This window comes from Pelobates fuscus, chromosome 3, assembly GCF_036172605.1.
Source record: "Pelobates fuscus isolate aPelFus1 chromosome 3, aPelFus1.pri, whole genome shotgun sequence".
Classification (NCBI taxonomy): Eukaryota; Metazoa; Chordata; class Amphibia; order Anura; family Pelobatidae; genus Pelobates; species Pelobates fuscus.
In genome coordinates, this window is record NC_086319.1 from 188,102,688 (window position 1) to 188,116,801 (window position 14,114).

Sequence of the window (14,114 nt, forward strand, 5' to 3'; positions counted from 1 at the left end):
TCTTATTTAACTATTCAAACTAAAATATCAAAATATTAATAGGTAGCAAAGTTGTAAATAAAATAAAATAAAATAAAAAAGTAAAAATCAATGAACAGTTCAAACTTACTCACACTCCATAGGCACTCATCAAAATCTCCTGTCTCATCTGACACTTTTTCTGCCTTTGTTGCTTCAGGTTTTGGGCAGCCATTTTAGCACCATTTTTAGAAGAAATTACGTTTGGACTTTACCCTTAAGGACCAAACTTCTGGAATAAAAGGGAATCATGACATGTCATATGTCCTTAAGGGGTTAAACAAAAAACTGTGTCGTAGAGCAAATCATGAAAGAAAAGTGTTGTTGTCCCTTTAAACTAAAGTTGCGTTAAGCATCAAAAGTATTTGTAGTTATGGAAACTTTTTTTTTTTTTAAATGAAGAAAAGAACATTTTGTATGGATGCGGATAATGTTACAGTTGATGATATCAACTATGACCTCTAGTTCGGCCATTTCCTGTTTGTTGTCTACAATTCATTTCTGGCTTTGACTTTGGTTTCAGATAGTTAACTTTTCCAGATGGTCTGAACTTAAATCATTTTCATTTTTTTTTTCTCCTGCAGAGTTCAGAATACTGTTTGAGATTTGTTTTGTAGTTAAAATGTCCATATTTACTCAATTTTAATATCATACATTTTCTAACATAAACATCTGTATTGGAGAATTGAGAAGTTTGGAACACTAGCTTTATTCCAGGTCTTTTGTGCTTTTATTATTTATTTTGTTTTGCTGGAGATATGTGAAAAACTAGTGATCGCTAACCTTCTCTACAGCCCACCCATCTGCTTTACACAGAAATCCCCTTTTTATTTGTAAAGTGATATTGCTATAACTTTATTGCATTTAAATAGGGTTTTAGACCCAGGATATTTTATATCACACACTTCTTGAACCATTTATTTTTTAGATACTAGACTTATAGGTTAGAGCCTGGTTTGCTTCCACAGAGATTTACCATGTGTGTGTTTTATGTGATCTCATTTAACATGTCCCAACTTCAAGTGACTGGAAAATAAGTTTTGCTGAAGTGAGCGGAGGCAATGTAGAAGCTAGATATAAGTTGACATTTTAAATCACAGATTTTATTATTGATGTACTTTACAATATATGAAACTCCTTTTCAATTTCCACTAAATTAAAAGAGCACTGTAGGGTCAGGAACACAAACATTTATTCCTGACCCTATAGTGTTAAAACCACCATCTAGCACCCCTGACTCCCTCTTGCCTCCCTAAATATAGCAAAACAATACTTGTATTCAAGTCTGCAGCTCCTGGCTTTGCCACTGTTTGCCTGTGAACTGCCCATGTCTGCTGACATCATCAGGAGTATTGGTCTGAGCCAATCACAGTGCTTCTTCATAGGATTGTCTGAGACTGTCAAGGTGGCAGATCAGGGGCAGAGCCAGCACAATTCAAACATAGCCCTGGCCAATCAGCATCTCCTCATAGAGATTGATTGAATAAATGCATCTCTATGAGGAAAGTTCGGTGTCTGCATGCAGAAGGTGGAGACAGAGTAAGCAGCACTGCCCCAGGAATCACCTCTAGCAGCCATCTGAGGATTGGCCAGTGGAGTTATCACTAGGCTGTAATCTAAACAATGCATTTTATCTGAAAAGACCGTGTTGGGAATGATTCTACTCACCAGAACAAATGCAATAAGCTGTAGTTGCTCTGGTGACTACATTGAATGGCAATAATAATAATAATAATAATTGAAAGTTCCCGCTTGAACTGAATTTATGGCACTGGGAATATGTGTGTTTTGGTAATTCTGAAATTAGTATTTGCAAAGCAAACAACTTGTTTACACAATATGTCCACTAAACCAGATTTATTTCCCTTTTTTAAAACATTAAAGGGGCTCTGTCAACTAAATATTCTTTTATCTATTTCAAAAATAAAATGTATCTATCTTTCCAAGCAAACTAATCTGTAGCGCCTTAATTTCTATTTCACATGTGAAGAAAGGTTATTTGTGAGTATGGTTCTTGAATCTGAAATATAGTTACATAGTTACATAGTTAGATAGCTGAAAAGAGACTTGCGTCCATCAAGTTCAGCCTTCCTCACACCTGTTTTTTGCTGTTGATCCAAAAGAGAAAAACAAAACAAAACAAAAAAAAAAACCCCAGTTAAATCTTTAAATCTATGTAGTTTCTTGAATTGACTTTCTTGAAACCAGCAGCCAATCAACAGCTGAGGTTCCAGACGGGAGCTCATTTTTACTCAGCACTTGAGTATATGGGACGGGGAGATGATACAGTGCTTGAGCTGCCTGTTGAACATATTAATATTGACATGCGTGCTAATGTGTGAGTGCATGTTAAAGGACCACTATAGGCACTCAGAACACTTCTGCTCAATAAAGTGGTCTGGGTGCCAGGTCCCCCTAGTTTTAACCCTACAGCTGAAAACAGAGCAGTTTTAGAGAAACTGCTATGTTTACACTGCAGTGTTAATCCAGCCTCTAGTGGCTGTCTCCCTGACAGCCACCAGAGGCCGCTTCCGTGATTTACACAGAGTAATTCGTACTTATTTGACGCTGAACATCCTCACGGAATCCAGTGTCAAAAAAGATCTCCATAGGAAAGCATTGAGTAATGCTTTCCATTGTTTGGGTTTGAATGTGCGAGTGCCTCTGGACGCGCATGCACTTTAGGCTCCACTCGGAAGCTGATGTAGATGGAAGAGGAAGGTCACCAGTGCCGAGGGAGCCCAGTGCTGGATTAAGGTAAGCAAACAAATTAATTAACCATTTATTCGCCACGGAATGGGGCCCTAGTCACCTAAACGGTGACTGGGGCTCTATAGCGTTAGGAATACGGATTTGTATTCCTAAGTTATAGTGTTCCTTTAACCACTGCAGAATGTTGCATGCATAGTTAACAGTGGCACAATATAGTTAATCTTTATTCAGAATGCATATGGAATAGGAGTAATTGCTGAGGAGGAAACAAACATGGAAGTATCTTTTGCTTTATTTGATAACAATGTTGTATATATTATAAGTTGAAATTAAATGTACTTTCCTGTAAAGTGATAGCTAATAATATCTTCTTAATACAGAATGACACAGATGTCAGTTTTTGTTTTGTAATAAAATAGGCCAGCACCAGGGATTGTATGATGTTTTTCCTAGAACCAACATATTAGATCAGAGCATTGATTGGCATAGATCAAATGCATGTTTTTATTCATGCTTTGATAATAAACAAGCCAAGATGAGAGGGATAATTAATTGGCAATGATCCAAACAGAACCTTCACATGTTTGTGAAAGCCAGAGTGTAGAGACTCCTGTGAGTCTGAAATGGCATGGCATGACATGATATGACCGTGTGTGCTTACACTGCTGACATCTGTACTTGCTTAATAGCAAGCACACTCAAATTTTAAGAATGGGCTTTTTTTGTGGAATGTATATGTATATGCTTTGTGGAAACTGATCTACTATAGTTGGGTCCAGAAATATTTGGACACCAACACAATGGCTAATGATTTTTCCATTGTGGCCCTTCTGTTCTTGAGGCTTATGAATGGCTTGCACATTGTGGTGATCTCTCTGTATTTGCTCTTGTGAAGTCTTCTCTTTATGGTAGACTTGGATAATGATATGCTTACCTCCTGGAGAGAGTTTTTCGCTTGGCTGGATGTTCTGAAGGTTTTTTTTTTTTTTACCATGGAAAGGATCCTACACTCATCCACCACTGTCATGCGTGCTCAACATGTGTTTTGTTTTTGCTTTTACTTGGAATGCTATCTCTCTAAATTTATTTTTTTGCCAACTAAAATAATAAAACTGTAATTAGTGGCATAACCAAAATAGAGAGGGCCCTGTTGCAAAACCTTTTTCCACTCCTCTCCTTTTTACTAGCGATCAGTAGATCCTGTTAAGCGGTCTGGGACAGAGAAAAGGTGGATGTAATGAGTATAGTAGGGAGGGAATATACCACACTGTAGAGAGACCAAAGCAGCTGGAGCATTTGCACAGTGGGCAAAGTCAGCTTTTTGCTAACTGTTATAGTCAGCCTGTCCACACTAGTCTTGTTCCCCATAATATATATATATATATACCGTATTTATCGGCGTATAACACGCACCGGCGTATAACACGCACCTCATTTTTAGAAAGAAATTCCAGGAAATTTCCCCCCCTCCCATAGTATCCCCCCCCCTCATCCCATAGTATTCCCCCCTCATCCCATAGTGTTCCCCCCTCATCCCATAGTGTCCCCCCCTTTCCATAGTATTCCCCCCCCTCCCCTCCCATAGTATTCTCCCCCTCCCCTGCCATAGTATTCTCCCCCCCTCCCCTGCCATAGTATTCTCCCCCCTCCCCTCCCATAGTATTCTCCCCCCCTCCCCTCCCATAGTATTCTCCCCCCTCCCCTCCCATAGTATTCTCCCCCCCTCCCCTCCCATAGTATTCTCCCCCCCTCCCCTCCCATAGTATTCTCCCCCCCTCCCCTCCCATAGTATTCTCCCCCCTCCCCTCCCATAGTATTCTCCCCCTCCCCTCCCATAGTATTCTCCCCCTCCCCTCCCATAGTATTCTCCCCCTCCCCTCCCATAGTATTTTCCCCCTCCCCTCCCATAGTATTCTCCCCCTCCCCTCCCATAGTATTCTCCCCCCCTCCCATAGTATTTCCCCCTCCCCTCCCATAGTATTCTCCCCCTCCCCTCCCATAGTATTCTCCCCCTCCCCTCCCATAGTATTCTCCCCCCCTCTCCTCCCATAGTATTCTCCCCCCCTCCCCTCCCATAGTATTCTCCCCCCCTCCCCTCCCATAGTATTCTCCCCCCCTCCCCTCCCATAGTATTCTCCCCCTCCCCTACCATAGTATTCTCCCCCTCCCCTCCCATAGTATTCCCCGCCTCCCATAGTATTCCCCCCCTCCCATAGTATTCTCCCCCCTCCCCTCCCATAGTATTCTCCCCCCTCCCATAGTATTTTTCCCCTCCCCTCCCATAGTATTCTCCCCCTCCCCTCCCATAGTATTCTCCCCCCTCCCATAGTATTTTCCCCCTCCCCTCCCATAGTATTCTCCCCCTCCCCTCCCATTCTCCCCTCCCCTCCCATAGTATTCTCCCCCCCTCCCATAGTGTACTTCCCCCCCCTCCCCTCCCCTCCCCACCCATAGTGTACTTCCCCCCCCCTCCCCTCCCCACCCATAGTGTACTTCCCCCCTCCCCTCCCATAGTGTACTTCCCCCCCCTCCCCTCCCATAGTGTACTTCCCCTCCCATAATTACTTACCTGTCCTGAAGCGTGGGCCGGCTTCACAGCTTGCACCGCGGTACAGGAACTTTAATTTCATGTTCCGGTTTCCGGCGGGACTGAAGGAAGTGTGCACACTATTGTGCACACTTCCTTTCAGTCCCGCCGGAAACCGGAACATGAAATTAAAGTTCCTGTACCGCGGTGCAAGCTGTGAAGCCGGCCCACGCTTCAGGACAGGTAAGTAATTATGGGATATCGGCGTATAACACGCACCCACGATTTTCCCCCTATTTTCAGGGGGAAAAAGTGCGTGTTATACGCCGATAAATACGGTATATACATACACTTTTTAAATCAGTGGGACTATTCTAGAAGCATTGGCATTTGGAGTGCCCCAAAATCAGGACTGCTCTGCCAAAGCAGGACTGTTTGGAGGTCTGATGTAGCACTTTTTTTCTGTTTCTCTCTTTTAATATTGATCTCCCAATCCAAATATCCCTACCCATATCACATATCCTCTTCTAATGTCCTAACCTTTTTCCCATCAATTCTATCTTGTTCTATATCTTATGGTACACTTCACTTGTCCTGATGATCTGGCAGTGTGGAAACCGTAGTAAGCTTTTGTTTCTTTCACTGTTTCTCATGGTACTGGTAGTGTGAAGTGCCTCCTCCTGGAAGACTAGAGGAAATTACATGATATCCTCTTAATAAAAGAAAGCATACCATGAGAGCATCGAGTGTGAGCACTGGCAGCTGATCTGTGCTGTTCGCTCCAATCTCTTGGAAGGAGGGATATAGATGGCTGCAGCAGTACGAGAGATGGACACAGCAGTGGAGGCTACAGTAACCACAGATAAATCAAAGGGGCACGAGAATGGAGATGCAGCTCCATAGGCCCCTATGTTAATCTGGCCTATTAAGAATAGATGTATTTTTACATTTTTCCAAAAATAGAGAATTACTAAATAATATAAACTTGGGGCATTTCACACAGTGAAGGCTAATTTAAAGCACAATTGTCCGTTCACATGACCTAATATGTTTGTTTAATCCCAAGTTTTAATTCCCCAATGAGTTCTTCAGCACGGGAAAGAGTGTTGTTTCTTAAAGAATTTGTTCATAGCAAGTGCATTTTTACACCCAACCAGAAAGCTTTGCCAAATTTATTGAAACACAAGTACATATGTGGGTAGATGAAAATAATTGTTAAATGAGCAATGTTTTGTCTAGAGACATAGGTCTAATGGTGAGAAAAATATTCCTGTATAAGTCTCAATAAATCATGTACTTAGTAACACAATATAAACATTATTTTTTGCCAAAACATACAACTCAACTGGTTGAATCTTTGTATCAGTTTGAAAATCAATTTTAAGACATGACTGGGTTTTTTTCTGACATAAATCCTATGTATGTGTATATTTTTTTACTGAATTGACAGTTCTTACATGGAACCGGTCTCCAGCTTTTACATAAACAAATTTACGCTAAACTACAAAATAGTGGAGTGGTAGTTTCGTCTCTGTTATAAAAAGTTTTATTTTTTTGTTTTGCTTTTGGAGTAATTTAAAGGACCACTATAGTGCCAGGAAAACATACTCGTGCCCCCACCCTCAGGGCCCCCTCCCGCCAGGCTCTAGGGGTGTAAGGGGCTAAATTTACCTCTTTTTCCAGCGCTGGGCGTGGGGCTCTCCTCCTCCTCTCCTCCTCCTTCTCGTCGTCATCGGCTTTCTCAATGCTTTCCTATGGACGCTGGCGTCTTCTCACTGTGAAAATCACAGTGGGAAGCGCCTCTAGCGGCTGTCAATGAGACAGCCACTAGAGGCTGGATTAACCCTATTATAAACATAGCAGTTTATATGAAACTGCTATGTTTATAGAAGAAAGGGTTAATCCTAGCTGGACCTGGCACCCAGACCACGTCATTGAGCTGAAGTGGTCTGGGTGCCTATAGTGGTCCTTTAAAGGTATGTTATAATTGAGAGTTGATAATATTTTCTGACTTTCGTCCGGTACTTTAGGGCACTTATCAACGTGATCACAATTAAAATGTCACTACCCACTTTACTGCCAGTAATACAACAGAAGTCAGAGGAAGTTATTGTATTCTACCCAGGCTTAACTCATAGGCCTAACTCATGTTTTAACCAAGTGTATTTAAAACATTAATTTAAATAGGATACATTATAGTGTGTGTTTCTTTAAGGTGTTCAAATGGACATTTTAGGTACCCTGCACATGTGTATGTGTTGTGTGACTGATTTTGCGATGTTCTTTTAGTTATTGCTTAGGTTTTGAGTTTAAAAAATGTTGTTGGTAATTTTCAAGTCCTAAATGTCGTTAGCTGTTAGTGTGTTGATTGATAGGTGGGATTGTAATTAAATGCGATAAATAACAATGCCTTCACTACTAAAGGAACACTATAGGATCAGGAACACAAACATGTATTCCTGACCCTATAGTGTTTAACCCACCATTTAGCTGGTTCCCCCCGCCACCCTCCTTAGCCCCCCATAAAAGTTTAAAACTCCCCTTATTTCCAGCGCTGCGTGGGACTGCTGGTGCTGGCTCCGCCCCCTTTGGGACATCATTCCCAATAGGGGAAGCATTGGATTGGCTAAAATCGGCACGAGGGCAGGGCCAAATGCCATTTTGGCCATTCAGGACCTCTTCCTAGAGATGCATTGAATCAATGCATCTCTATGAGGAAAATTCAGCGTCTCCATGCAGAGCGTCAGGGCTGCATTTTTGGCAGCACTAACCCAGGAAGCATCTCCAGTGGCCATCTAAGGACTGGCCACTGGAAGGTGTGCCTAGGGGCAATGTAAACACTGCCTTTTCTCTTAAAAGTCCGTGTTTGCATGAAAAAAGCCTGAAGGGAACTATTATACTCATCAGAACGACTACTACTAAGCTGTAGTTGTTCTGGTGACTATATTGTCCCTTTAACTATTATTGTTCATTTAAAAAAAATAATAATAATATAATAAACAGGTCATTAAATAAACATAAAACAGCAATATTAGACATAGAGCAAGTGATCTTGAAAAAGCCATTTGGGCAAAACGCGTTGTAATTTTTAGAGACTGTCAAGTGTTTTATCTTTTGTTTGTTTGGTAATATTTTAATTTTAAATACAATTTTATTTTACCATTCAATTTATTCTTATACTTTTTATTTATTTATTTTTTCATCCTGCTTTCTATTTTATTTTATTTTTCTATGGTATATTGGTTTTTACCTTTATCATCCTACCTAAATTAAGAATACCTACTACCACTACTGCATCATATTTACTCACACATCCCAGGTGGGGATTTTACCACCCAAGCTGTTACCAACGGCAGAATACCCCTTTCCAGCTATATCTGTGAGCGGGGATACTTTACTAAGAGCTGAATTGGGATCTCCTTGTTTGTGAGTGTATTTATTTTATCCCGCTTTTATACATACACCAAGGTTATTTCAACCGAAGTGCCCTATTGGGTCCTATTTTCTTTTGTATTTCATATATGATGCGCATGGTTTTAAAATCCCACAAGACATATTGAGGTTCCAATATAGATCCTGCTTGAGCCTATCTACAATACCCTACAACAAGAGACTATATTGCTTTAAGCAAATACATTTTGTGCTAGCAAAAGTCCTTGTTACGATTCACCATTCAACAAGAACTGTCTTTTGTAAATTGAAAATGATTCATTATTCATGTATTAAGTATCAAAATTGTATAATCTATAAGAATCATAAGTATTTAGTTGTTTTTAGGCATGCGCATGGGGAAAATTTTCGGTTCGGTTTGGCATTCCGAAAATCAGGATTTTCGCCATTCGGGACTTGAGCAATTCGCCAACTTCGGCATTTCGGGGCTTCTATTGCAGCCGCTTAGTAGATAACTCCCTAATTCCCACGGTATTAGGGAGTTATCTACCAAAAGGCTGAAAGACCTAAATTGGTCTTTCAGCCAAATTTACTAATACTAAGTAAAAATTACTTAGTATTAGTAAATTTTGCCCCTACTCGCTATACCATGAGTAGGGGCATGTCTAGTAAACAGAAAAAAAAGGGATCTATTGCCCCCCCCCCGGCCCCCACCCCAGAGCGGCGGGTGGGGGCCCTAAAGTAAAATGATGGGGGGGACCTATTGTTCTCCCCCCGGCCCCCACCCCTGAGCGGTGGTTGGGGGCCCTAAATACTGATAAGGGAGGGAACTAATGTCCTCCCCCCTGGCCCCCACCCCTGAGCGGTCCCCCCCCCCATTTTTTGTACATTAGGGCCCACACCCGCCGCTCAGGGGTGGGGGCCAGGGGGGGGGGGCTATAGGTAATCTTTACTTGGTATTAGTACATTTGGCTGAAAGACCAATTTAGGTCTTTCAGCCTTTTAGTAGATAGCTCCCTAATACCGTGGGAATTAGTGAGTTGTCTACTTATTCATTCCTGTCATTACATTGACTGGCCAAGTAACTTACATTTTATATGAATGTATGTTACTTGATTGTTGTAAGTGTTGCAAATGCTTACAGCTGAATCCTGGCTATGTTTGTATACTTTTTATTTAAAATTAAAACCCATCTTTCACTGGGTAAGTATATTAGTACTTAGGCAGTACTGTGCTTCGGAACTTCGGCACTTTTACACTTCAGCACTTCGGAACTTCGACACTTCGCAAGTTCGGCACTTCAGCACTTCGACACTTTGGAAATTCGGTAATTTCGGAACTTCGGGACCTTGGCAATTCAGACATTCAGAAGTACCCGAATGTCCGAATTGCCCGAAATTCATATTCGGACCGAAACGAATTGCACATGTCTAGTTGTTTTGGCACACCCTGCCTCTCTCCTCGTTTACCTGCTATATGCTGTTGGATTCTTAGGGTATCCTTCTAACAGGCTTGCTGCCACCTTTTGAGTTAGCGCTGTATCTAAATCCTTTTTTTTTGCTATCCTTTTGTTCTTACTAGGCTTGATTGAATTCTTTCTGATTTTTATCTGAAAAGTTGTTGGTTTACAATTTTCTCAAGTGTCCTGACAGTCGGCTTGTTCTTTAACCCCTTAAGGACCAAACTTCTGGAATAAAAGGGAATCATGACATGTCACACATGTCATGTGTCCTTAAGGGGTTACTCTTTTTCCTTAAAGGAATTTCTTTAGTTTGAACGCAATTCATGTTAAACCCAGGAAATAAGTACTAAGGAATAAGCTGGCACTGTATAAATAAATAATAATAATATTCTAAAAACTGTGATATGTCTCACAATCCTAAAAGGGTCTTTTTGGTTCACTTGTTCCTGGTCTAATATTAGTAGGAACTATTTAATACACCTGTTTTGAATGCTGTATGTGAGATGTATAGCACAATAATATAACAGCATCAACCATACTGATGGGGTATTGTTTACTGCACCATCCAGAGTCACACAGCTGTTTATAATTCACCAGACCTCCCTGTGATCCAGAAGATGGATGTGTGTCGTGTGTGGATGCGTGATGTGAGAATCGTGGTGGGTGAGTGGGTCTGTACAAATGTGATAATGAAACTTCTATGTTACTACAAGGTGTTGAGAGGAAGCTATTTGTATGGATAAGTGAGTGGTGCAGAAAGTAATGTAGGTGTAGTGTATGTGACAATGTGTGAAGCATTAGTACCAGCTTGCATACTGAGCCTCACTGACATTCTGTGTTCTGGCATCTAGATCCAGACCAGTTTTGCTTTATTAATCTTGTGTATGAGGTCTGTGTCTCCTCAAGTGTACTTTTTCCTCTTGTAGGAGTTAAGCTACTAAACCGTGACCGTGAGAAAAAATGAATAATGGCAATGCAAAATAAAACCGAATAGAAATGAGGAATAAAAATTCAATTTGACCAATAATATTTGTTATTTTCAGTTTCATCCTTTTTTATCTTAACTATAACTAGCTTGTTTAGTTTAAAGTACACCCTACAACTAAATCATCTTATATTTTGTCTAGATTCCAAATTTTGAAACTCTGAAGAGCTCGTCATGGATGACTTTGAACGTCGTAGAGAGCTCAGGAGACAGAAACGGGAGGAAATGCGCCAAGAAGTAGAAAGGTAATGTGATTAATTGCAAGGGCTCTGGATGTCATTTTAAAATAATCCTTTTAATGTTTGCATTGGATATCACCCTTGTCTGGCAGTAATATCTGGCAAGCGTTACTACCACACCATGAAGTAACCAGCCATGTTGTGTTTCCAAAAATGGACATAAATAATGCCTTGCAGTGGCTGCTGTATATTGGCCCAAATAAGGCATGTAAAGAATTTAGGAAGAGACTAAATGCTATTTATAAATTATATTTATGGTTCCGTTGTTCTCAGCTGGTGACTCTGCTTTCTTGGACATATTGCTAATAAGGAAAATTGTTGCCGTATTAATACTTTCTTTTCATAGTTGACTGGTAGTGTGCATGTGAAGAGTAATGTAACACCAGGTGGGAAACTTGAAAAATCTACTTTGAAAACATTAATTTGAACAAATTCCTAAATCCTTGCTTCATTAGGAATTGCATCCTGACTGCAAGTTTATACCATATAATCCATCGACTGGTAATTACAATTTGTCATTTTGTGACCTAAGATGGCATCGTATTGTTGGAATTGGTTCTTGTGTTGCACATCCTTTCACTCTGGGTGTACGCATACTACCCTTCCACTGTTGAATTTTGCTCAGGGTTGATATGAGCTTGTATAGCACAGCATCACGTTTCACATGTATCACCTATTCACTGTCCTGAATCTATTCTACAGAAATTGTCAAATAAGATTGAAGATAAAAATGTATCTACATTTTTCAACAAGCTCTATGGAAATCCATAGTACAGTGATAGTTCTGTCATGTTGCTGCATTCAATAGTGAGCGAAGTTAAAATAATAATTATTTAAAATTGAAAATTAGTGAACTGGAGACCCCACTACTAAATGAACACCCTAAGCCCCATAACCACTACAGCACCACCGCCATTACAAACTGAACCTATACCATTTGCATATCAGCCTGAACAAAAACACACATTTATTTTTATTAAGATAAACCTGAATGTTAACTATTCAATAAAAATGACTGTAAATTACTGAGTATTCTCTTTCAATGTATGATCTTAAATTGAAACTCCTATACAGAATAACTAAAATCTTGGCTGAACTTATATTGTATTGTAAATTAAATAGATTAATAAAAAATTATATATAAAAATTATATAAATTAAACCATTAACTTTAATTAAAAAAAAAGTTCAAATTTCTATAAGTTATATACCGTAGCTCTTGTACATCAATGAAAGAAATATGTTCCAAATACAGAGGTGGTAAGTTCAACCGTCTAGTATCTTCCTAAACATACACAAAATAGACAGCATTGAGGACCATAAGGCAACCAATAGGTGGGTTGCTTAATATGAGAACATTATATATAATGACTAATAAAAACATCTATACATTTGTAGTCATTGTAACAAAAACACATGGCCAGATATAGTCTGAACCAATACTAATTATTTTATTTCTAAATCCATACATGAGAAAAGGAGAGTACAACAAGGATTAGTTAGACTAAAAACAAAAGGAAGGTATGTAGTAGAGGATAAAGGTATAGCTGACTGAAAGGTAGTAGGGAGGAGTCGGGCAACTATAGGCCAGTAAGCCTTACTTCAGTAGTGGAGAAAGTAATGGAAACCATGTTAAAGGGTAGGATTGTTAAACATCTAAAAACACATGGATTTCAAGATCAGAGACAACATGGGTTTACTTCCGGGAGATCATGCCAAACTAATCTTATTGATTTTTTTGATTGAGTAACTAAAATTAATAGATCAGGGTGGTGCAGTAGACATTGCTTACCTAGATTTCAGTAAGGCTTTTGACACTGTTGCACATAGAAGGCTTATCAATAAACTGCAATCTTTAAGTTTGGATTCCAATATTGTTGAATGGGTAAGGCAGTGGCTGAGTGACAGGCAACAGAGGGTTGTAGTCAATGGAGTATATTTGAAGCATGGGCTTGTCACCAGTGGGGTACCTCAGGGATCTGTACTTGGACCCATTCTCTTCATTTTTTTTATTAATGATATTGCAGAAGGTCTTGATGGTAAGGTGTGTCTTTTTGCGGATGATACTAAGATGTGTAACAGGGTTGATGTTCCAGGAGGGATAAGCCAAATGGCAAATGATTTAGGTAAACTAGAAAAATGGTCAGAGTGTTGGCAACTGACATTTAATGTGGATAAGTGCAAGATAATGCATCTTGGACGTAAAAACCCAAGGGCAGAGTACAGAATATTTGCTTTTTGCTTATACAGAAATTTACAACAGGGTTGATGTTCCAGGAGGGATATTCCAAATGGCAGATGCTTTAGGTAAAGTAGAAAAATGGTCAGCGCATTTAATGTGGATAAGTGCAAGATAATGCATCTTAGGTGGAAAATCCCAAGGGCAGAGTATAGAATATTTGATAGAGTCCTAACCTCAAAATCTGAGGAAAGGGGTTTAGTAGTAATTATTTCAGATGACTTAAAGGAAGGCAGACAATGTAACAGAGCAGCAGGAAATGCTAGCAGAATGATTGGTTGTGTAGGGAGAGGTATTAGCAGTAGAAAGAGGGAAGTGCTCATGCCATTGTACAGAACACTGGTGAGACCTCACTTGGAGTATTGTACGCAGTATTGGAGACCTTATCTCCAGAAGGATATTGATACTTTGGAGAGAGTTCAGAAAAGGGCTACAAAACTGGTTCATGAATTGCAGGATAAAACTTACCAGGAAAGGTTAGAGGATCTTAACATGTATAGCTTGGAGGAAAGATGAGACGGGGGGATATGATAGACATTTAAA

At 39.9% G+C, this 14,114-nt stretch overlaps 1 protein-coding gene across 4 annotated transcripts in view; it reads left to right on the plus strand.

Moving 5' to 3' along the window:
- CALD1 (caldesmon 1) overlaps window positions 1-14,114 on the plus strand; it is a 200,529-nt gene that overhangs the window by 55,688 nt on the left and 130,727 nt on the right. For all 4 annotated transcript variants that reach the window (XM_063447830.1, XM_063447827.1, XM_063447828.1 and 1 more), the window contains exon 3: window positions 11,237-11,339. In XM_063447830.1, the coding sequence (XP_063303900.1) occupies window positions 11,269-11,339 (71 nt within the window). In that variant the 5' untranslated portion in view covers window positions 11,237-11,268. The remainder of the gene's footprint in view (window positions 1-11,236; window positions 11,340-14,114) is intronic.